The following is a 24,026-nucleotide window of genomic DNA, read 5'->3' as shown; positions in this document are numbered from 1 at the left end:
TTGTCCCTACAGATGCCATCATCACCTCTGCCTTCAGTTCTCCAGATCCCACTGAGAACTGGGAATGGCCCGAAGTAACAGGCCAGAAACAGCAAAAATTGTGTTTCCTTCCTGTTGCCTTCCGCAAATCTGATTGGAACCTTAATCCGTATCTGGTTCTTCCTGAGGACCAGCGTCCCTGATTCTTGCCCAACTAGAGAACTCCCCCCTTCTAGAGTCTAGAATCACATACTTTGGTCTCCCCTGCCCTCATCCCTCTAACCTGCCACAGAAGCATCCCAGTCCATCCATAACCCATTTTTCAAATGTTCCATTCGGGGAAGTGGTTTTCAAGACCAACTTCTAGGGTGGAGGTTCACTTTTTTCTGTCGTCCCGGAGATTCCCCTGCCACACCCGACCTCGGAGCCAGGAAGTACACTGCTTGCAAGCCGTCTTCGCAGCCCCCTTCCCTGCTCCCGGCGCCCCGCCTATATTTGCAGAATGTCCCCAGGCTGGGCCCCGTGCCCCTGGCTGCCCTCCCACCTGCGGTTTCCCCTTCTCTCATGACAGAGACCGTTCGCGCCATGACGCACGTCATCAACCAGGGGATGGCCATGTACTGGGGCACGTCACGCTGGAGCTCCATGGAGATCATGGTATGGTGACTTCTTGGTGTGTGTGTGTCCCAAGCGTGTGCTCCCTGTCCCCACTCTGCGGCTCCCGGGGCTCTGGCAGATCCAGAGCCGTTGGTCACAATTACACAGATTACTGTGGTCTGGTAGTCATGGCCGCAGGCTTCGCAGACAGGGGAGTCTTAGCTTCAGGCCTGGGTGGAATTTGTCTGTGTTGACAGGAGGCTTCACCTCTGAGGCTCACTTTCCCCACCTAGAACACAAGACCACTAGGAAGACCGCCCCCTCATGAGGCTGTTGGGAAGATTACCTGAGAACAGGTGTGAGCTCTTAGCAGAGGTTCTGGAGCTCAGGTGACAGCAATGGCGGGCCCTCCCGCTGAGCTCTCATGGTCTTCCAGGTGCTGTTAGATTCAAAGGCTTCCTGTGGACTAACTCCCACTAAATCCTCACAGTGCCCTGTGAGGTAAGTGCTGCTGTCATCCTGGTTTTCAGAGAGCTTACATGCCGAAGGTCACACAGTTCATTCTGAGATGAATGCCCAGCCGTGTGGCTCGGAGTCTGGGCAGCCTCCGGATGTGAGCAGCTGTTGGGACCCCGGGTGTCCATCTCGTAATCCATGATGTTTCCCCCTCACCTACACTTTCAGGAAAGTGTCCCCTTCATTGTCATTTCCCTCCACGGGAGGCATTTGAGGCCGAGGGCAGCAGATGCTTCTTGCTGTTTCTGGAGTATCCCAGAAGGGTCAGCAGAGTGGCTGTGTGCTCCTCAGAGCAGGCACCGGAGGGGAGAATGGAGGGCAGAGGCCAGGGGACGGCCCCCTCGCAGTCTCCCCTCTGAGGCTGACCACCACGACCCTTGCTTCCAGGACCCCTCTCAGCCTTAACCCTTACTGCTCCACCTCCCAGAATTCCCGTATCTCAGTTCCCCTGGAAGGGGGTTTCTCCTCTAATGAGTCCCTGATTTCCACTTCATCAAAGAAATTAAGCAGGATTTTCAAGTTAAACACGCCCTAGCTGAGGCGGCCCATTGGCTCACTTGGTTGGAGCGCAGTGCTCTGAACAGCAAGGTTGCCAATTCGAGCCCCACATGGGCCACTGTGAGCTGCGCCCTTTACAACTAGGTCGAAACAACTACTTGGCTTGGAGCTGATGGGTCCTGGAAAAACACACTTAAAATAAATAAAAAGTTTAAAAAAAAAAAAAAAAAACTACCCTAGCAGTCCCTGGCACTAATCGGCTTTGGCATTTGTGGCATTAATGAGCATTTGGCATCTTTCTGAAGCTGCCTGGAGCCAGCAGCATCTTCTCCCTATTTCACACCCATTTCACAGATGTGAAAGCTGAGTCTATAGCTAAAGGGAAAGGGCCTCCCAGGTTGGCAGACAGGGCTTTCCCAGGGGTCTGTCTGTCAACATCAGCCCTGGCTCACACCCATCTGGTCTGTGGAGTGGAGGCATGAGCAGCAAGTCCCAGAAATGGACTGATGCCAGCCACTCTCCCTCCTGACCTCGCCTTTCCTGCTGCTGCCAGGGTCCTGGGTCCAGCGCCCTGGAGTGACCATCATGATAAAAGCAGTAACTGCACAGCTGACAGACACTGAATGCCCACCCATGTAGGCACTGTCTGCCGTGAGGGCTGTGAACACTGTTGCCTCATTTGACCCTCACAACAGATGGGGAAACTGAGGCACAGAGGGGCTCACCCCTTGCACAAAGCCTCCCAGCAGGGCCAGCCCAGTGGCTCAGACGGTTGGAACGCCATGCTCCTAACTCCGAAGGCCACGGGTTCAATTCCCACATGGGCCAGTGAGCTGCGCCCTCTATGGCTAAGATTGTGAACAACAGCTCTCCCTGGAGCTGGGCTGCCCTGAGCAGCTGGAGGTTGGTGTGGGCTGCTGTGTGCTGCCATGAGTGGCCAGTGGCCAGCGTGAGTGGCCAGTGGCCAGCGTGAGTGGCCAGCAGACAGCATGAGTGGCCGGCAGCCAGCGTGAGTAGCCAGCAGCCAGCGTGAGCTGCCATGGGCTACTGTGTGCTGGCATGAGTGGCTGGCAGCCAGCATGAGTGGCCAGCAGCCGGTGACAGCTTCTGTGAGCTGCTGTGAGCGGCCAACTGACAACCGAATGCCTCAGGGGGGTGGGGGGGAGCGCAAGGCTCATAATACCAGCGTGGGCCAGGGAGCTGTGTCCTACACAACCAGACTGAGAAACAACTGCTTGAACTGGAGTGGAGCGGGGGAGAAGCAGAAGAAGGGGGAGGGGGGGGAAAGCCTCCCAGCTAATAAATGCCAAACCTAAGTCTCACTACTGGGTGTGCTCCCCCCTCAATCCCTTCAACCTTGGGGTCTGACAGCCCACCCCCTTTTCCCAGGTGGATGGTAGGGCCTAACAGGCTCCCAGGAAAGCTGTGAGAAGGGGGCGGGGCAGGTGGGCCACTCTTCCTGGAGAGGCCTCTGTGTCTCCTCCCTGCTGCGCAGCAGTGCCCCCAGACCTGCTGACCGTCAGACCACAAGCCCCTCCTTGCATCCACAGGAGGCCTACTCTGTGGCCCGGCAGTTCAACCTGATCCCGCCCATCTGCGAGCAAGCAGAGTACCACATGTTCCAGCGTGAGAAGGTCGAGGTGCAGCTGCCTGAGCTCTTCCACAAGATAGGTGGGCTCCTCGGCCCGCCCCACCCCCCCTGCACAGCCCTCTCCCCACCCCCCTCCCCCCAGGGCCCAGGGCTTGACCTCCACGGGCTTTCCTCTCTCAGGAGTGGGCGCCATGACCTGGTCCCCTCTGGCCTGCGGCATCGTTTCTGGAAAGTACGACGGTGGCGTCCCACCCTACTCCAGAGCCTCCTTGAAGGTAAAGGAGTGGCTGGGGGAGGGGCGGGGAGGGGCAGGGGACAGGCAGGGGACAGGCATTTTGGACAGGTGGGGTCTTTGGGCAGGCTGCCTGGACGCTGGTGCGAGGCCCCTGTCTGCTGGGTGCTCCCAGGCTGTGGGAACTTGGAGCCCCTGCTGGGCGGAGCCCACCCCAGGGGACATGCCCCAGGAGAAGAGGCCTCTGCACTCCGAGCGCCACCACCCTCCCCACCCCAGTTCAGTATTCACAACCTTGGCTGGGTCCACATGTGCCATTTGGGATGTGGGGTGCTCCTCCCTCCATTCACACACACACACACACACACACACACACACATGCTTACACACATTCACAGACACACACACGCTCACACACACTCTGGCCCATCACTGAGGGCTCTGGGCTGAGCTCAGGGCCAGGGGCTGCAGACCTTCTTCAGTTGTCACTCAAATGTGACTCCCCGGGACAAGCCCCCCACACACACACACTTCTGGAGAGGGGACTGAGAGAGAGTCCCCAGAATGCGGGGTTTGGGGCACGAGGAGCAGGCAGGAAAAGGCCTGCCCAGGCCAGGGCAGATCCAGCACTGGAACCCCCGCCCCAGGTTTGAGGGCAGGATGGCCTGCCCCCACCTCTCCCCTCCCCTGACAGCAAGGTCAGGTTGCCCCTGGGAGGCACTGCAACCGCAGGGGTGGAGGCAGGGAGACGACCCTCGCCCCCCCAGATCTGGGCCAAAGGCAGCAGTACCCCTCGCAGGGACGCCAGGCCTCCTGGGAGAAGGGAAGTCAGCGTGTCCGCCAACTTGTGCTGCCTCCGGGGCCCTGCCTCAGACTCCAGGGTCAGAGTGCAGCAGGCCTCACCCTTCCAACTCTGCCCACAGCCGCCATGTTTAGGCTGGGGGCGTGCTGGGGGCGGGGCGGTGCTGCCTGTAAGTGCAGATGAGAGCTGCTGTTTGGGGAGAAGGGTCTGAAAGGCGCACAAGTCATCGGCCAGGGCATACAGAGGTGCAGGTGACCCGCCCTCACCCATGGGCTGCGCTCTCTCCCCCACCCCCAACCAGGGCTACCAGTGGCTGAAGGACAAGATCCTGAGTGAGGAGGGCCGGCGCCAGCAGGCCAAGCTGAAGGAGCTGCAGGCCATCGCAGAGCGCCTGGGCTGCACCCTCCCGCAGCTGGCCATAGGTAACAGGGCTGGGGGGACCCCTGGTGCCTGGGCCACCCCTTCCATCAGCCAGCTATGGGGATGGGGTCCCTGAGCACAGGCCACCTCTCCACACGGGGGCAGTTTGGGCCAGGTCTCCCCCAGCACCCCTGAGCACTGGGCTTGCCAGGCCCCTCCTAGGCACTCCCAGCTCCCATACCAAGAGGCCAGGTGTCTCTGGACCAGTGAGGGTCAGGGCAGAACCAGAAGGAACCCTGCAGTGGGTATGCCTCCTCACCTGTGGTCTTGCTGCCCCCCCAGCCTGGTGCCTGAGGAACGAGGGCGTCAGCTCCGTGCTCCTGGGCGCTTCTAGCACAGACCAGCTAATGGAGAACATTGGAGCAATACAGGTGAGCAGGGTCCCCGCTGGGCGCCAGCCCCCCAGGGCCCTTGAGCAGAGGTCAGGATTCCTTGATGGGACCCCCATTTGTCCAGCACATATTTGGGGAGCACTTACTGCGTGCCAAGCACTGTCCTCGGTACCTGGGCTCCATCAGTGAGCCACCAAAGAGCACCCCCAGAAGAGCAGGCGTTCTAGCCAGAACAGACAGTAAACGCTAAATTCGAGAATTAAGGGAATTAGAGTATTTGTCAGATAAGCACTATGGAAAAACACTAGAGCAAGGTCAGGGTGTCTGGCGGGGCAGAGGGGAGGTAGAGCCATGGGCCCAGGGTGAAGGGGCTCTCAGGGTGGGCTTCGGGAGAAAGTGACGTGAGCAAAGGCTCGGAGGGTGAGGACTGGGCCATGCAAACACTTGGGGAAGAACGTTCCAGGTGGTGGGACAGCCATGGAAGATCCAAGGTGGGTGCAAGCCCAGGGGCCAGCAGGGGGGCAGGGCAGGAGCTGAGTGGATCCCACAGGACACTGCACACTGTCTGAGGACTTTGGTGACAATTGTGAGTGAGATGGGTGCTGTGTGATGCTGAGGGGTGTGGTCTGACTTGGGTTTTAAAAGCATCCCTCCCTGGCTGCTGTGGAGGGAAACTGGGCGGCAGAAGCAGAGGCAGAGAGATGTGCTGGGAAGTCACAGTGGGAGAGTGAGTAGGGGGAGGTGGAGATGGGAGAGGTCGGTGCATCCTGTTTGGAAGATGGGCCAGAGGGACTGGCTGAAAACTGGATGTGAGGCTGAGGGAGAGCGAGTCAGAGATGGCCCCTGGGGTTTTGTCACCTGGAAGGGTGAGGTAAGAAAGGCTGGGAAAACCAGTTTAGGGGTGTGGAAATCAGGCACCTGGCCCTGCAGTCTGCATCTTATGCCTTCCCGAAGGTTCTAGAGCATTCTGGAGTTTGAGGGGCAGAGTATAAACCAGGGCAGGCTTCCTCTCTGCTCCAAACCTTCTGGAATAAAAAAGCAGTGTGGCCCCAACTTGCTTCAGCTGGAGATAGATAAAACAGGGGCAGGAGGGGCCTGGACCAGCGGGGCTGGCCGAACATCACCCACCCGCCTCCTGTGCAGGCCGGGCCCGTCTTGGTGGAATTCTGATTCGCTCTCGTCTTCCCACACAGGTCCTTCCCAAGCTGTCATCTTCCATTATCCACGAGATCGATAGTATTTTGGGCAATAAACCCTACAGCAAAAAGGACTACCGGTCCTAAGAAGCCCCCCCGCTGGCCCGGACACTTTCCTTCCCCTCCCAGTCTCTCTGTTCGCTGCTCGCTTACGCTGTTCTGAAGCCACACTCTTGTGTGGTTTGCATCAAAAAGAAAACAAGGCACCCAGATAACGTCATTGGGAAAACATCTCAAAAGTCACTGCAACACACCATCCGCTGCTTCCAGGGACCCATGTGGCTTCCAGGGACCCATATCGTGGCGGGGACATTGATTATTAGAAGGACGGTAAAGTGGTCCCACCCAAGCCTGCAGCCTCTGCTCATCCTCCAAGAAGAAACCACCACGTTTTCTCCCAGCTGCAACCCTTCATGGAGACTCCTCAAGTCCAGGCCAGGCCGGACCAATTGGGGTCTGGGGGCAGGCAGGGCTGGCCGCTCCTCTGCCAAGAGCCCCCGCCTGGTGTTGGTCTTTCTGTGGCCGCCTCTGCGGGGCCTGGATGTTGGGGCGGGGCCTCCCCACGGGGGCCTCCCTCTGGCCAGGGGCTCCAGGTACTTTCCAATGGGCCTGACCTCAGATGCTTCCCCCACCCCTTTTCCACAGCCACCTGCCCCAGGGGGTTTCTGAGGGGCCTCCCATGTTATACCTTGACCCCTACCTCCTCCCTTGCTGGCAGGGGCAGGGATCCAGGGGGACTGGCTCTGCAATTTGGGACCCACAGAAAGTTTGGGGATCGGATTTCAAGCTCATCGCCCCACCATCATGCTCCCTGCACAATGAGCCCCATACCTGGGCGGCCCAGAGCACTTGGCAGGGGGCCTGGTGGAGCGGGCTCCAGCCCAGGTCCCTCCAGGGCCTCCCACCTTCCCTCCCTGCCGGGACCCCAGTCTGCTGCCCCATGCATGCCCCAGAAGGCCCTGAGGTCGTGCATGCTTAGCTGGACTGTGGCCTCTGACCACTCTCAGGAGAGGTTGGTGTCTGTTCTGCCTGGGGTGGTGGCATTGGGTCCACAGAGAGAACATGCTTAGATCTTTCCAGTGAGGGAGGGTCCCTGGGGTTGTCTGCACTGTGAGCCCAGGGCTGGGAGGCCTGACACCCAACAGCAGCCCCCACAATGTGGGAACACATCCCAGGAGCCTCTCCTTAGAGAGGTGCCCCCGCAAGGCCTCAAATCAGGCAAGGCTGGGGTGTTCCGTCTTGGGGTGCTAAGTGTCAATGAGCTCAGAGCTTGTGACCTGGATGGATGGGCAGCAGTGCTGCCCCTGGAACCCCCCACACACACACACCCTGTGAAAAGTGGGGATGGCTGGAGTTAGTCATTCCCTTTCACAGCCTGGAACAGATTGGAGACAGGGAGGAAGGGCAGGACAGAACTGTCAGCCGCTTTGCAGCCCCAGACCCTGAGGTCCTGAGAGGTACCCCAGCCTCTGCTGGCTATGTGGTGGGGCAGGAGCCAGGCTCTACAGCTGTGCGAGCCCACTCTGGGGGGGGCCCAGTGCCGGCCAGCCCCACCTGGGCACCCCACACCCTCACACTCTCCCTGGAAGGTGGGCACAGCGGGTCCTGCTTTCATAGAAGCTGCTGTTACCAGAAGCTTCCCCTGTCATTCTCGAAGGCTCCCATCAGTCCTGGCTGGGCTGAGGCCTGGGACAGCAGCTTTGAGAAAGCCACAAAGGCAAGGCGAGGACAGCCTTCTCCACTCCTGACCTTTGTGCTGACCTGGAGTCTAGAACCTTCCCCCTCCTCATAGACCAGGCCCTTGGGGGTCTTCACCCAGTCTCCTGCAGGCTTCACCCTGTGGGTGTGGGGAGGGGGCAACACCTGTCCCAGCAGAGGTGCCCAGCCAGCGGCCACTCCCCGTCACCCGAGGTGGAGGAGTCATGCCCTGGGCACTTTGTCTGGCCCACACAGTGGGCCAAATCACGTCCCCCTCCTGGGGAGACTGGCTGGGCCCTCTGCACACCTGCCCCCAGACCACCCACTGTTGGAACAGGGACCAGGACTTGTAGTGGGGCCCGAGGTGGGGGCTGTGCCCCCAGGAGCCACAGCCAGGAAGGCTGAGCCCCTGTTGGCTGCATGTTTGCCAAACAGGGAGAAAAGGGCAACCAAGGCTGAGCTCAGCCTAGGCAGAAATGGCCGGTGCCAGGACCCAGCTGCCTTGGCCCTGAGGCACTGTCCTAGTGTCCTACACCCACGGCAGGGAAGACGGGCTCTGCTTCCTGGCCGAGGGTCCCTTGACTTAGGAGGGGGCTGGAGTAGGGCAGAGGAAGTTGGATGGACGGCCAAGGGCAGTCAGAGCCTGAAAAGAGCAGGGCAGCGGCAGGCCTGAAAGGGGCAGGGCCTCCCCCCAGCCTCTCCCCGTCCCCTTGAAGCAGAATTTGCCCCATGGGTCCCTCAGGAGTGCCCTACACAGGAAGTAGGCCTGGACTGGGGACAGGGCTGGGATCATTCTTTCTTGTTAATGACACACGGAGTCCCCACCATTTCTCAGCCCACATCTGTGGTAAAATCCAAGGAGCGACGCAGGACTTGCTCCGTTTTCTGTTCTCTTCCAGTCATGTAAATAATGTGCTGCTTTCTCTCCCTTTTTTTAATGACTGTGGTTCCTCAGCTAACGGTACGCCCTCCCTCTCGAGGCGAGACTGCCATACGTCTTGCGCTTCCGTATTTATGGAATGACAAAATAAAACCCAAGCCCGAAGGGTCCTGGGCTTTCCGCTCCTCTCATTTCCAGGCCAATCCGTGCTCCAGATCAGGGCTGGCGGGAGGGCAGTGGGGGCAGGGGGGAGAAGGCTGCCACCATTCAGAGGCCCCCGAATCCTGACCCTGGAGCCAATAGTGGGTTGGGAGAAATGGGCCCTGGAGAAGAGGCAGAGATTGAGGATGGAGACCCCCTCGTCTCTCCATTCGGAATGGAGGTGCCCCCAACACACACTCTGGTTGCTGGGAAGCTGCTGTGCCCTCTGTGGACAGAGGGTGGGGTCCGAGGAGGGCTGCAGGCTATCCCTGGGGGCTCCGTGTTTGATGTGATGGGGTGTGTGTTCAAGGGTGCAGGTAGGAAGGGCAGGCACCATCCCTACACAACCCTTCCTGGGTTGTCACTCCTCCCCAGCAAGCCCCTCAGCCCCATGCGGCTAGGTCTCGGTGAGAGGTGGCTTCGGATGACACCCCATTACCCCACGTCCTTCCCCTGCCCCCAGCCCTCACCCCCTTCTTAGATCAGTGAGAATCTCAGGAAAACACCCTAATTCAGTCCTTTCCCAAAGGATTTATTAAAACACAGAAAACCAAGACATACACACAGAGTACAAAGTGAAGGGGATGGTGTCAGCGACAGTCTCTGTCTTACGTCCCACAGGTCTTCCCAAGGGCCCGACAGGTCACTGCTTACAGGGGCTCAGCTTCCAAAGCTCCAGCCCCATCCCCAGCGGGAACCCTCCCTGCTGGGCTGCCAAGATCTTGGCTGACCTGGGGCTGTCCCAAGGCAAGTGACCCGGCCCCACAGTCTGCACCCTAATAGCCCCTCTGATGCATGGAAAATGGGACCCTTCCCTCATCTCCAGGCTCGGAGCTCAGGCTCCTAGCTCGATGTCAGGGGTTCAGGACACACGCACACACCCAACGGGCCCTTTCTGGGTTATCGCACCTAAAAAAATACTTTGCTTAAAAAAAAATCTGAAAACAAAGGAAAAAATCCAAAACACAACACCAATGACTTTGGGCTGATATACCACAACCTGTAAACTTCCAGAAATAGAAAATGGGGCTGGAGTCGGCTCCCTCGACGGAGGGCACAGGCGGAGGGTACAGGCCGTAGGGGGCCCTAGACCATGGCCACGCCAAGACCTCAGGCCTTGCGTCCCGCCCGAGGCCCTTCCCCTGCCACCATGCTCCAGGCTGCCTGCTCCCAGGTCCCTGAGCCCACCCTCTACACAAGAGCCCTGGGACCCGACACCTGCAAACAAGGACAACAGGTGTCCCTGGGGCAAGCCCCTGACCTGGGCAGGGGACCCCAAGAGGATCCTGCCCTGGAAGGGGCCCCAACAAGCAGAAGGGTGGTGCCTGCACCAGCTGTGGTATCAGCAGGACCTTGGTCATAATTTGCAGAGAACAAAGGAGCTTCTGAAGGTGGCTTGCAGGGCGGGTCTCTTCACACAGAATCTTGGGATGTGCTTCCGTGTGAGAGTGTCTGTTGAGCATCCCACATGCCCTCTGGATACGGTCCATCCAACCCAAACTCCCCTCGGCACCTGGGAGCCCAGCAGGTGATGCGTTTGGAGACCAGGGCCCAAAGGTGGTTCAGCAGAAAGCCTACTTGGCACTGGTCTAAATAATAAGGTGGCTGCAAACAAAACTGCAGGCTGGCACTTTGGGATTCTGCTTGCACACGACAACCCTCATTCTGCCAGCAGCAGAAACCAAACCTAGCCTGAAGATGCCCAAGGTAGTGGACACCCCCACCCACCGCTTTTGGTGGGAGATAACTGATAACTAAGAAGAAAACATTCTTAAGATTCTTTTGCCTCTCCCAAACCAGTCAACCAGAAACCGGCTCCTCACTGTCCACAGCACACCCTCCCGGGCGTCCGGGGTGCTGGTCATGGAGAGCAGAACCCATCCTGGGACCAGCAGTGCCGGGGGCCAGGCCGTCTGGGGGTGCCTGGCTCTGGCATGGTGAGAAGGGCAAAGGGGAGCCTGGCAAGGCCTGGGACGGGCATAGGGACGTTAGGAACAAAGGAAGGCTCCCTGGGGAGGACGGGCTGAAACGGGAGGCACCGTGGGCCTCTGGGTTGGAGCAGTGGAGAATCAGACCCCTGTCCTACTGCTGCATGCCTCCCAGCCTGACACTTGAGACCATCCACTGTGGCCAGGGAAGGCTGGCACTGTTCCCAACAAGGCCAACCACAGGGCTGACAGCCGTCTGGGAGGGCCCCTTCTCAGGGCCCTGGGGGCGGAGGGATTCGTGGCAGTCACCTCGCCTGTGGTCTGCGCCAGGAGCCTTTGCAGGGAGGCACTGACGAGGACACACATGCACGTGAAGCACAGGACTGGAATGACCCCACCCTTCCCAGAAGGCGGGTCAGCCGCTGCTGCACGCGTGTCCTGGAAACTTGCCAAGACACGCCCCGTCTACCCACACACAATTGCGGGCTCGGTTGGCCTTGGAGATTTTGATCAAGATAGAGTGTGGGGCTGCCAAGATGGAAGGGGCCTTGGGGGTCCAGCCCTCCAGGGTTCAGAAAGAGCCATTTACAGATGAGGAGATCCGGGGCTCTATGAGGGCCGGCCAATCGCCCAACTGTCCCAAGATGAACCACGAAATCCTGGCTCCAATCCTGGCCCGGGGAGCTGAGCCCAGGCCCCTCTTGGCACCTCCAACCCCAGACCCAGCTTGCCTGTCACTCAAACAGGATTCTTACCCAGGGCACACACACCCCGCCCCCCAGGAAGCCCAAGGGTCGGAAATCCCTTCCAGGCTGAGCTGGAGCCAGAGGGAGCATTGGACATGGGTCCAGGCCTGGCCCACTCTCCCCACCCCACCTGGGGCCGTTACAGGGCACCACCAGCTGGGTGGAGGGGCGCCAACACCATGTTCCCAGTCAGACAGCCGACAGGAAGCCTGCGGTGCTGTGGCAGGGAGGTATGGAGAGGCCATCAGGTCCAGTCCCCTGCCTCCAAGCAGAGCTCCCCACAAGGCACAGCGAGGGCAGCTATGGCCTTGCCCTGGGTGGCAAGTGCCTAGACAGGCCTCGCCACTGACAGGAGGGCAAGGAGAGGTCCAGGCTCCAGGGGGAGGCCTGCTTCCTCCATGTCTGCAGCCCATGAGACCACGCGGGGCAGGGTGTATCTGGAGGTGGGTGTGACAGACAGCCCAGGGCACAGGGCAGGGCCAGGGGCTTCTGGGCCATCTTCAGTGCTGCTGTGACCTCTCTGCTGAGATGCTAACTACCACCTGTTCATAACCCCACCTGGCGGAGGCCGAGGTGAAGGCCTCACAGCCCCTGTGCCACCCACACACACAGGGCTCGTGTCCCACTCCCAGGAGCACACCTGGGCCTGCCACAGGCCCTACGCTGGTGCCAACAGAGACCCCTCCCCAAGGAGACCGCACAGACCTGGTGACTCCAGCCCTGGCAGGAAGGGGGTGGAATAAACACTCTGCTCTGACCCGAGCATCAGCCAGGCCTCCACCATTGTGCCAGGCCCTGGGGGGCCCCATGCATACAGGGGGCAGAGCAGAGGGCAGTCAGGCAGTGCACACGGGACTGGGTGATGGGGGCACAGCGAGGGCTGCGGGGCAGACACGGCATCCTCCCTGCCGAGAGCATGAGCAGCAGCAGGGCTTCCAGGAGCTTCCCTCCTGTCGGAGCCTGTGCACAGACAGGGAGGTGGCACTGCAGTTAGTCTCCTCCGCATATCACTCAACTTTATCAAGACGAACTTGTTCAAGTCTTCAATAGGAAAGTGCAAAAGATGGACAAATAAATGAAATCTCCTCTAAGAAGTCGTTCTGGCAAAGGTGGCCCAGGGGCGCATCCCGTGGTGTGGGTGTGACGCTGTGTGGAACACTTGGGTTATGATGAGGTGGCACTTCCGGGCTCCGTCCCCCAGGTGATGGCATTCCCTTTCCGTCCCAAGGTGGCAACAACTCCTAAAAAGGCTTTTCTCTCTTGTGGGGGTCAGGCAAGTGACCCGGCAGGCGTGGCTGCAAGAAGCAGATCACGGTGATGCTGGGGTGTGGTCAGGTCTCCACTGGGGGGAGCACCCCACACCCTGGAGCCACCCCACCCACTGCCTGTCACAGGCAGCTGCAATCCGAGAGGGATCCCTAGCCACGCCCGCCCAGACACACCCAGAGTGCAGGAGAGCACCCTAGAAGTGGCAGCCTGCGGGGCAGCCATTCTGGAAACCACCTCCCCTCCGGCACCTCCACCCTGAAGTGCCAGACAGGGCTTGGTGAGGGCCAGGGTGAACTGGCAGTTCCTCAGAAATAAGCTCCCCGCTCCTAGCCAGTAACACTTACCGCCCCCCAACCCTGAGCCACCCTCCTGGTCCTAGGCAGGGACTGGGGTGAGACAAGAGGTGATACCCTGGGGTACCGCACCCCCCCAGCAGGACACGCAGGCAGGACAGTGGAGACAGGGTTCCCAGCTGGGGGTGATGGCCTCTGACTGACTGCCACAGACACACGTGTCCACAGAGGAGCACGCCCAAGTGCACCCACCCTTCGTGTCCCATTTCCCAGCCTCGCAGGGAAGTATCTGGCAGCCGGGGAAGACATGCTGGCCCCGAGACGTCCCCGGGCAGAGGGAGCTGGGGCAGGGGGCTCCAGGAAAGTGTGTGACACCCTCGGAGCCCGAGAAGGCAGTGATGTCCCCAAGGCTCAGGGGCATGAATCAGTCACGGGGACCAGGGCTGATTCTGATCAGGCCTGACCTGCAGAGCCAAGGAAGGGACGAGGGGCAGTGGAGCATCCACAAGTGGCCTCACCTCAGCTGGAAATGAGCGCTGCAACAGAGGGAAGTCGCGGGGACGGCTAGATATCTGTCAGAAACAGAGAGAACCTCGGCTTGACAGGGGCGGTGACGGGCAGGCGGGGCCCGCGGGTGCCCCTGTACATGCTGCCCGGAAGCAGACGGGCACCTACCGGTCACATAGGGCCCCAGGGGCATCTGGTTGTAGTTGACAATCCCTCCCGGTCCAGGGCCCCGGAAGTTGGGCCCAAAGCTGTTGTTGTACATCTGGGAGGAGCCGAAAGAGCCCTGGAGGCAAGGACTCAGGTTTAAAGGTCGTAGTCCCACACCGCGGACCCAAGCCCCAGCCCAGGGGCGCCCAGGACGTGCCTGACGGGGTCTCAGGCTCAAGGGCCCGCGGGCAGAACCTGACCTGCTGGATGGTGGGGTCACCGGCTCGGTTGGTCAGTCGGCTGAGGATGCTGCGCTCCGACATCTGGAGGCGGGCGGCCACCGGGGGAATGCGGGACAGCATGGAGGGCAGGCGCGTCACGTCCGCCTTCATGTCACTCAGCAGCTCCTCCAGCTGGTTCAAGACTGTGGAGGAAGGTACAGGAGGGGAGACGCTGTGACGCAGGTGGCGCCGCTGGGGCTTATTTACAGGGGTGTGTTACTGCACTCTCCAGGCAGCAGACACCAGGGGGCGCTCCTCACCGGGCCCGAGATGCCACCTGGGAGAAGAATGGGGTTTCCCAAAGAACTTCTCCTAGGCGCCTGCGGGCTGCAGAAATGAGGGCCAGAAACTCGAGGCCAACGCTGGCCTTCCCTCCAGGCCCTCAGCCAGCCTCCCAGCTCCCAGGGAGGCCTGCAGCCCCTGCCCACTACTGGGGACAGGATGGGGGGCTCACAGGCAGAGCTGCCTCAGGAAACATCTCCCACACAGAGCAGGGCCAGGGAGGCCAGGGAGGCCCTCCCCCAACCAGCCTTGGGGCTTCCTGAAGATTTGGAGCACAGGGGTCAAAGGTCTGAATCAGGAAGCCTTGGGCGATGCCTTCACCTCCCTGAGTTTCAATGTCCCCATCTTGAGAACGGGATAATAAACCTCCCCACTTAAGGACAGCACGGGGATTGCAGACATCATGCATTTAAGGCTCGCAGTCGGGGCTTGAGGGAATGGACTACAGACTGTCCCATCCTGGCCAGGAGGCTCTGGCCTCCGGGCTGCCATTCTGTCTCCAGTCCTAGGGCCCCATCAGCGCCCTCATCTATAGCCAAGGATCCCCTGGGCAGGAGGAGGGAAGCAGGATGGCAGGCGGGCCGGATTTGGGGAGCAGGTGACTCACCTTTGTGCAGGACGGCATTGGCCGGCTTGTTCCCAGCGAGGGACTCCTTGGACAAGTGCTGGTGGCTCTCGGCAAGGCACTCCACCTCGGCTAGGCGGGCATTGAGGGCCATGGCTGGGTGGTTGGGGTCCTGGGTCATGTTGAGGTACGCGGCCCTCCGGAGCTGCTCCTCTATGACCAGCGCCTGCTCCAGCAGCTGGAGGGCGGGGGTGACTGAGTGTTGGCCTGGCCCCCTTCTCCACCCCACCCCCCCAGGCCAAGGCTCTGGGCAGAAAGAAAGGAGGAAGGAGACATTCCCACCCAGAAGGCCATTGTCACCTGATCCTGGCCACCTCTTGAGCACTCACCAAGCTGGATTCTCTGTACCCATCACCCGGGGCAGTGACACTCGCCCAGTGGAGTCGGTCAGACCCAGGGCAAGGACCCAGCACCCGGTTCACTGACTGACTAAATTACTCCCCTGTGTGGACAGCCTGGCCGGCTCCCACATATAGGCGGAGGGGGTCGCTGCTCACTAGCTCCTTTGCCCCAGGTCCTCATGTATCCTGCCCCTCTTGCAGCCCCCTCCCCCAAAGGCCTGCCATGGACTGACCTTGAACCTGCGGGCCAGGAACTTGTTCTTCATCTCCAGGTAGTTGCCCTTGTGGGTCTCAGACTTGAACGGCTCGTTGAGGATCACGTACCTCGGGTCATTCTGGATGTCCTGCCAGCGAGCATAGCCATGCCTGGGTGGGCACTGTTAAGGGCAAACCTGGCCAGGGGCAGGAGGCGGGGGCAGGGCCAGTGTGTGTTCAGCATCCTGACAGTGTACTCTCAGGCAACTCGTTAACCTTGGCTCCAGGATGAGTGTGGTGGTAATGCTGTGACAACTAGTGGACACTGACAGGCTCCCCCCGGGCCCAGACGGCACTGACACTTCACAGGATTATCTCCTTCACCCATGCTCAAGTCCTAACCTCAATGCCTGTGACAGACCTCATTCGGAATAGGGTCTTTGAAAGTGTACTCAAGTTAAGAAAGGGTCATACGGGGGGCGGCTGGATGGCTCAGTTGGTTAGAGCATGAACTCTTAACAACAGGGTCGCTGATTCAATTCCCGCATGGGATGGTGGGCTGCGCCCTCCACAACTAGATTGAAAACAATGAGCTGCCGCTGAGCTGCGGGAGGGGCAGACCGATGGCTCAGCTGGTTAGCGCACAAACTTTTTACAACAAGGTTGCCAGTTCAATTTCTACATGGGATGGTGGGTTGCGCCCCCTGCAACTAGATTGAAAATGGTGACTGGACTTGGAGTGGAGCTGCGCCCTCCACAGCTAGACTGAAGGACAACAACTTGGAGCTGATGGGCCCTGGAGAAACACACTGTTCCCCAATATTCCCCAATAAAAATTAAAAAAATAAAAACTCCTTTGCTTTTTTTTTAAAAAAAAAGAAAGAAAGGGTCATACTGGTTAAGGTGGGCTAGTATCCTCATGAGGGGAAATTTGGACACAGACACCAGGAAGGCCATATGAAATGGAGACAGAGATTGGGGTGACGCAGCTCCAAACGAAGCGACCCCAAGGGTGGATGGCCACCACCAGAAGCTGGGGAGAAGCAAGGAAGGATCCTTCCCTAAAGCTTCCAGAGGGAACAGGAGACACAATAAAATGATCTTGCCCAAGGTCCCACGGTTATGAGAGGCAGAGTCAGGATGTGAACCCAGGCTCTAAACCTTAGCCTCCATGACAGGATCAGGAAACTATGGCCCACAGCCTGCTTTTGTAAATAGTTTTATTGGAACACAGCCTGATACTGTCTGGGGCTATTTTTGCTACCACGGCAGAGTGGAGTGGTCACTCTGCAAACCCTAAAACATTCACTCTCTGGCCCCTCGCAGGAATGGTCTACCAACCCCCGTCCACAAAACCCCGCCTCTCGTTACAATAGCCAGCTCCCTCAAGGCTGTCATGAAGGCCAACTTTGCTGGGGGGCTCTCCTGAGTTAACTGTGTGGCCCTGTCCTTGCCTCTGGGAGGTCTGTGCTCAAATGTCACCTGCTCTGACCATCCTACTGGAAATGCAACCCCTGCCCCCAAAGCTCCCTGTGCCTCGTCCCTGCTCTATCACGTCCCATTGGACCCTCATTTTGCTAACTTCTGGTGCTCACCATCTACCCCCATAGGATGGGAACTCCAGGTAGACCAGGACTGGGGGCTGGTTAGTTCACAGCTGCATCCTCCATGCCTGGCACATGGTGGGTGATCAATAAAGACTGAAGATTGAATGTGTGAGTGAATGAAGGAAGGAAGGAAGGAATGAAAGGCCTTGTAAATAGTGAAGCACCCTTTAGGGGGTCACTACTGGGAGGAGGTGAGGTCTGTGTCGTGTAGGAGGAGGGAGCATTTGCTGTGGAGCCAGATGGATGGGCTGTGACTTATTAGCCATGTGTTCCTGGGCGAGTCACTTGGCCTCCCTGAGCATTCGTTTCCGCCTCTGTACAATGGGGATCATAGTAGCGCCCCTTCTGGAAAGCTGCTGTGAGGATGGGGTGAGTACTGAGCGTAAAGGGACAAGCTGCTGCAATTGTCATTGTCATCATCATCACCAGGAAAGGCTCCTGGGCACCTGGTCAGGAGCAATGGCTCCTGACTCCTCACCCCACACACCCCATGTCCCTTCCTCCCTGAGATCCACAGAGGAACAGGCCAGACTCCTGCCCAGCCTGGCTTGGCCAAGGATACGTCACAATGCCTGCCAGCAGCCAGTAGTCATGGCGCCGGTGCCAGATGTCGTAGATTTTCCCCGAGGTCACAGCGGCACGTTCCTCATTCTGCCACAGTGTGTGCAGCTCTAGGAAGCCACCAAGGGGAGCAGAATGAGATGCCCCAGCACCTCCCAGGGGTGGGCCTAGCACAGCCTCTCCCTCACTACCTGCCATCTTCCCACCCCTGAAGGCTCAGTTCCAATGTCACTAGGAAAGGTTATACAGGGGATGTTTATCAACCATTCACACTTTAGTATAAAACGACCACCTGCCCAGACTCCCAGGACCCACACAGACAGGAAGCCTGTGGCACCAACCACCCCAGCTCTCGGCCCACCAGCCACCCCGATACCTGTGAAGCCACCATCTGCGATGTTGAACATGAATTTGAACTTCCCATTCTTGTCTTCCTTCTTCCCCTCTTCATCTTCCTCTCTGTCACCATTTTGCTGCATTTCAATGGGCTCCTTCTCTTCAGCTTTGCTATCATCTGTGGCAGGACAGACCCACATTCACTCATCCATCCAAAGGCACTGCCCAGGGGCCTCTCTCCGCCAAGTGCTGGGGCCCCAAAGGCAAGCGGGAAACACATCTCCCCATCTTCCAGGGGCTAACGGCCAACGGGGATTTTAAACGGACACCCGAGTAGCCCTCTCTCTCCATCTGCGTAGGTAGAGCTGGCTCCCTGCCCAGGTGCCCCTTCCCCACCAAGTAAGGAACACGGGGAACAAGGGGAGAGCACTGTGAAAAGTGCAGCTTAAGTTCAAGGAAGGTAGCTTTCGGGGTCTGATTGGAGGATGGTCGTTCCAGAACATTCCAGGACCTAGAGGTACACAAGGCTTCCAGCTGAGCCCCAAATGCTGCAGGCCAAGCTCTACAGCCAGCAATCCTTCCTCCTGGAGTGGACTGGGGCCACAGGAGGGGTCAGGACAGGGAGAGGGGGTCTGTCCCCTAAAGGGCTGGCGAGTCCAGATTCCCACCCATTAGCTCCAATCAGGGCCTAGGGCCGAGGAGATGGTGCCCAGGAGACTGCAGGAGGCCCAACATGGTCCAGATGGCACCCCCAAGAAACCAAGGGACACAGGACAGAGCATACGCAAGAGCCCCAAACCTGGCCTGAAATCGCTGTCATCCCCTCTGTTGTGAATCAAGCTTAGCTCCAGCTTGTCCAGAATTTTCTCCTTCTCTGGAAACATCTCTTCTGTAAGACAAAGGGTATTGGTGAGGTTGGGAGGGGTCCCAGAAGGGCAGAGGGGACTCCGGGCTGGTGGTTTTCCAACTCTGCTTCAGCCATGCACAGAACACTGCCCATCATTTTACTCAAGAGTTCAACAGGTGCCATCAAGGAGAGCACCCCCACCACCCATCATCGCCTTACCTCTTTTCTTTCACCCCCATTCCAGCAGCACCCCCTCCCCAAACTCCTCAAGGCACCGTCTCAAAATCCTCCCTACCACAATGATAACCAGAACACTGGAAGTTCTGGCAACGTGGTAGGCTGCTGTTAACACAGAACCCTTCTTACAAATACCCAGAAATATCAGGCAAACTCTATCACACTGAACACACGCACATGTGAGCTCCCAAGAAGAAAAGGAAAACTGTCAGGTGCCATAAATGAAGGGAAAATACAAGCTCAAGAAGCAGAAGCCAGGCCTGGCGGGGGTGAGTGGGTACCAGGACGAGATCTGGAGGCTTCGGCTGTGTCTCGACACCCAGACAGGAAGAAGGAGGCCTCGAGCCCCAGAGACGCAGACAACTGGAATTAAACCAACACCCTCCAACCACTGAGCTCTCTGCGAGAGAGAGAAAGTTCTGCCCACCAGCCCACGGCCACACAGAGGAGCCGGGCTCCCACGTGGAATCTGGGGGCATGACGTCTCCAATGAGGGCTCCAAACCCAACACAAAGGTCGTGCGGGCTGTGCAATCTGAGCTGTCCCCACCATGAGCAGAGAGAGTGCCATAAACACTGGTCCCAGACCAGCGAAACCACCAGTGAGATTGGTGGGCCCAGGGCTCCTGGAAATGGGGCGTGGGGGGTGGGAGGGTAGACCATTCCCATTACCCAGGTGACATGGGATCCCATGGATAAAAACAATTCCTGATGAAGATGCACCCAACCAAAACTTAGAAAACAATTATCCACCTGCCAGAGAGAGAAACAGGAAGAGAATCCACAAGAAAAACAAGACTCAGGACTGTGGACGAGCTGGATTCTACTCCTGTGAGCACGTCATGTGTGGGGCACGGGGGACCTTAAAAGAGGGAGATTATCTGGGTGGCCCTGACCTCATCACACCAGCCCTTTAAAAGCAGGATCTTCTCAGACCAGTCACAGAAAAAGACCTCAGAGATTCAAAGCATGAGGGCAGCCGGCGTACCATTCCTGGCTTGAGGATGGAGTGGGCCCAAAGCAAGGAATATGGGCCGCTTCTAGATGCAGAGAACAGCCCTCAGCTGACAGCCAGCAAGGAAACGAGGCTTCAGTCCTCCAACCCCAAGGAGCCGAAGTCAACGAACAACAAGAATGGGCTTGGAAGTCAATTTTCCCTCCAGCCTCCAGATGAGAACTTGATTTCAGTCTTACACAACCTTAGCAGAGAACCCAGACATACCATGCTAGGCTTCTGACTCACACGTCTCAGAACTAACAAATGCTAAATTTGTAATATTTTGGTTAGCAGCCATAGAAAATAAGACAGATGGGTAGATTAAAAACAGCTAGATAAAGAAAGTGCAAACTGAAGCTAGATCTGAAGAAGACTCCTAAAGCCTTGCAGAGAGAGAGGGAACAACAACAGAAGCACAAGCCGTGAAAGACACATCAGCCCACCTTTTGCTAACTTTTACCTGCTTTCTTTTCCTCAGTGCATTTGGAGCCTGTTGTCAAACAAGACATACTTCTGTTTATTGTTGTTTCCCCGTCTCCCCACTAGAATCCAATTCCATGTGATAGCTTTGCTCGTTGGGTTCATTTTTGTGCCCCCAAAGCCTAAGACAGCACCCAACACACAGCAGGCCTTCCATAAACATGGACTGGATGAATGAATGAAGGAATCGATGAGTAATAGGAAAAAACAATGGGACAAAGTAATATTCAAAGAGCAGCGGACTGAGAATCTGCCTGTAATCAATGAAAGACAATAATAAGAATCATAGTCGCAAGCAGCATAAAAAAAAAAAAATCATTTCAGTGAGAGAGCACATCACCAAAGACAAACAGACTATCTTACAAGTGGTCTTTCAACTAACATAAAATAATATTGAATGTCAACTATCATTGAAAAATAAATAAGAACACCTAAATAAATTTTTTAAAAAGTGGTCTTTCAATGTTAGAAAAGATAGAAAAGGCAGATTTCCTAAAGGAGCAACAATTACCCTCAGAGCAGCCTTTCACAGCGGTGTAATAGAAGCCAGAACACAAAAGGAATAACATTTTCAGTGGTGAGAGGATAACCCTCTCCCGCCACGAATTTTGCTATTACTCAAGAGTAAAGGAAAAATAACACACGATGAGAAAATCTGCCCTTCACAGAAATTTGCTGAAAGCACCAAGGGTGTATTTTAGGAAGAAGGACACTGAACAAAGCAATGATGAACAAATTAGCAAACACAAAACTGCTAAGAATGTGGGAAGATCTCAATAAGGATTAAAAATTTAGGAATAAGCATAATAACAAATTTAGGGAATTAAAACAAATTGAAATGAAAACACTGGGCAACAGCACTTGGAAGAAGGGAAGAAGGAAAGGAAATGGGTTAGAACTGAAGTTGTCCACAGTCCTGACAGTATTCAGAAGGGATACATGCAAACAATTCAGAATTACAAAATAGAATTGACTATAAACTTTCCAAAGGAGTTGAGGGGGAAAAGGTAAATATAAAGAGAATTTGATCAATCCAAGAGATGGCAGGAAAAGGGGGGGGAAAAAGAAAAGGAAAGGGTAATAATATAAAGCACAAAATAAGACAGTAAAAATTTATCCAAATATTCAGCTATTACAATAAATGTAAAGAGATTAAACTTGCCAGCTAAAAAGTAGAGATTCTATGATTAAAAATAACAAACTGTTTACAAGCGATATCCCTATAACATTATTACATAGATAAATTATAGGTGAAGGAATGGAAGAAAATACTTGCAAATCATATCTCTGATAAGATACATGTATTTATAAAGAACTCTTACAACTCAAAACTGAAAAGACAAATAGTCTAATTTAAAAATGGGCAAAAGATCTGAAAAGACATTTTTCCAACAAAGACATACACAAATGGCCAATCAGCACATGAAAAGATATTCAACATCTTTATGCATAAGGGAAATACAAATCAAAACCACAATGAGATACCACTTCTCAACCACTAGGATGGTTATAATAAAAAAGACAGATAATAAGTGTTGGCGAGAATGTTGAGAAATTGGACCCTCACACATTGCTGATGAGAATGTAAAACTGCTATAGTGCAGCTGCTATAGAAAACAATCAAAATATTGAACATAGAGTCACCATACAATCCAACAATCCCACTTCTAGGTATATACCCGAAGAACTGAAACCTATGTCCACACAAAAACATGTACATAAACGTTCACAGAAGCATTACTCAAAATAGCCAAAAACTCAGAAACAACCCAAATGTCCATCAGCTGACAAATGGATAAATAAAATGTGGTATAGCCATACAATAGAAGGTTATTCCACCATAAAAAGAAATGAAGTACCAATACATGCCACACCATGGATGAACCTTGAAAACATTATGCTAAGGGAGAGTAGCCAGATAAAAAAGGACATATATTTTACAATTCCATCTATATGAAATGTCCAGAATAGGCAAATCCATAGAGACAGAAAGTAGATTACTGTTTCCAGGGGCTGGCGGGAGGAGGAAATGGAGAATGACTGCTAGTGGGTACGGGGTTTCTTTTGGGAGTGATGGAAATGTTCTAAAATTCATTTTGCTGATGGTTACACAACTCTGTGAATATACTAAAAACAATTGAATGGTACATTTTAAATGGGTCAAGTGTACGGTATATGAATTATATAATAATAAAGTTAATATAACATAATATAATATAATACAATATAATATATATATATATACTTTTTTTAACTATAGGGCTAGAAACATATACTGAGTGTATACCAAACAAAAGTAAGATTAATCCAAATCAGCCTAAATAAACCTTAAAGTAAAAAGTATCAGGAGGGAAAAGAAGGTCATTACATAATAATTAGAGGCACACTTCTTCAGAAAAATATAAAAATCCTGAACCAATATGCACCTCACAACCTAGTCTCAAACAATATGAAGCAAAATCTGGCTTTACAAGGAGAATGAGACTAATCCACAACCATAGTGAGAGATTTTAACACAAGTCTCTCAGACATGACTGAACAATGCAAATCAAAAATGAGTAAGTATATAAAATATTTGAACATAATTAGCAAGCATTATCTAATGCCCATATTTGGAACCTTACATATATTTGGAACCTTACACCCCAAAATTAGAGAACAGGTGTTCTTTCAAGCACACCTGAGCATTTACAAAATCTGACCACATTAAGCCAGAAAGCAGATTTTTGACAATATCATATAGCAACAGTCTCATACAGACTCACGTTTCCAGACCACAATGCAAACTGAGTTAGAAATCACTAAGAAAAAGAAAGCCCACTAACCTGCAAACTGTGTACCTGGGAAAAGTGACAGCGGAGAGCTCAGTCCCTGGCTCTCCCCTCATCCTGGGGCCTCTGGTGCTAGGACAGAGCAGTGCACAGTCCCCCACTCAGCCAGGGGGAGATGGAATGAGGCACAGCCTGGCCAGCCTTCCCTGGCCCAAGGCTGAGGAGGGCAGAGACTACATTTGGGTGGATGCCCGAGGAAAGCCCGCACCTTTTGGCAGCTGCTCTGGGGACAGCTGGGCCTTGTCCATCTCCTGCAGTCGCTCCTCTCGGGCCCTCTCCTGGCCTTCTGAGCTCTCGTGCTTGTCCTCACCGTCCACTCTGTCCAGGGCAGTTGGCAGGACCTACGGAAGACAGGCTAGGGGAGTTGCAGGGCCTGGGGCCGCAATAGGAATGAAAGGCAGGGAACCGGCACTGGGCTGGGGACCCACTCTCCTGGTTCCCATCGTTGCTTCTAATCTGTATCCCCAGACCCCGAGGTCTAAACTTGAAGCCAGAAGTTCTGGGTGAGACCTGAGAAGGCTCCCAGACCCAAACCCCGCCCCACATCCACCATGGACCCAAATACCAGCATCTTC

The 24,026-nt window shown here is 55.7% G+C and overlaps 2 protein-coding genes across 12 annotated transcripts in view; one reads left to right on the top strand and one right to left on the bottom strand.

Moving 5' to 3' along the window:
• KCNAB2 (potassium voltage-gated channel subfamily A regulatory beta subunit 2) overlaps positions 1 to 8,910 on the top strand; it is an 82,166-nt gene extending 73,256 nt beyond the window's left edge. For all 9 annotated transcript variants that reach the window (XM_074334202.1, XM_074334205.1, XM_074334201.1 and 6 more), the window contains 6 exons: positions 551 to 636; positions 3,141 to 3,261; positions 3,362 to 3,456; positions 4,517 to 4,637; positions 4,918 to 5,006; positions 6,161 to 8,910. In XM_074334202.1, the coding sequence (XP_074190303.1) occupies positions 551 to 636; positions 3,141 to 3,261; positions 3,362 to 3,456; positions 4,517 to 4,637; positions 4,918 to 5,006; positions 6,161 to 6,250 (602 nt within the window). In that variant the 3' untranslated portion in view covers positions 6,251 to 8,910. The remainder of the gene's footprint in view (positions 1 to 550; positions 637 to 3,140; positions 3,262 to 3,361; positions 3,457 to 4,516; positions 4,638 to 4,917; positions 5,007 to 6,160) is intronic.
• A 543-nt stretch (positions 8,911 to 9,453) lies between these two features.
• CHD5 (chromodomain helicase DNA binding protein 5) overlaps positions 9,454 to 24,026 on the bottom strand; it is a 61,918-nt gene continuing 47,345 nt past the window's right edge. For 2 of the 3 annotated variants that reach the window (XM_019746694.2, XM_074334185.1), the window contains exons 33-42: positions 23,660 to 23,792; positions 18,860 to 18,949; positions 18,101 to 18,238; positions 17,726 to 17,834; positions 15,595 to 15,727; positions 15,003 to 15,198; positions 14,093 to 14,256; positions 13,854 to 13,968; positions 13,697 to 13,750; positions 9,454 to 12,911 (exon numbers count right to left, since the gene is read on the bottom strand). In XM_019746694.2, the coding sequence (XP_019602253.1) occupies positions 13,743 to 13,750; positions 13,854 to 13,968; positions 14,093 to 14,256; positions 15,003 to 15,198; positions 15,595 to 15,727; positions 17,726 to 17,834; positions 18,101 to 18,238; positions 18,860 to 18,949; positions 23,660 to 23,792 (1,086 nt within the window). In that variant the 3' untranslated portion in view covers positions 9,454 to 12,911; positions 13,697 to 13,742. The remainder of the gene's footprint in view (positions 12,912 to 13,696; positions 13,751 to 13,853; positions 13,969 to 14,092; positions 14,257 to 15,002; positions 15,199 to 15,594; positions 15,728 to 17,725; positions 17,835 to 18,100; positions 18,239 to 18,859; positions 18,950 to 23,659; positions 23,793 to 24,026) is intronic. The other variant, XM_019746695.2, reaches the window with a different exon arrangement.

Source organism: Rhinolophus sinicus, linkage group LG06, assembly GCF_036562045.2.
Source record: "Rhinolophus sinicus isolate RSC01 linkage group LG06, ASM3656204v1, whole genome shotgun sequence".
In the NCBI taxonomy this organism is placed as follows: domain Eukaryota; kingdom Metazoa; phylum Chordata; class Mammalia; order Chiroptera; family Rhinolophidae; genus Rhinolophus; species Rhinolophus sinicus.
Note: the sequence above shows the minus strand (reverse complement) of the source record. Positions and strands in the feature narration are given on the sequence as shown.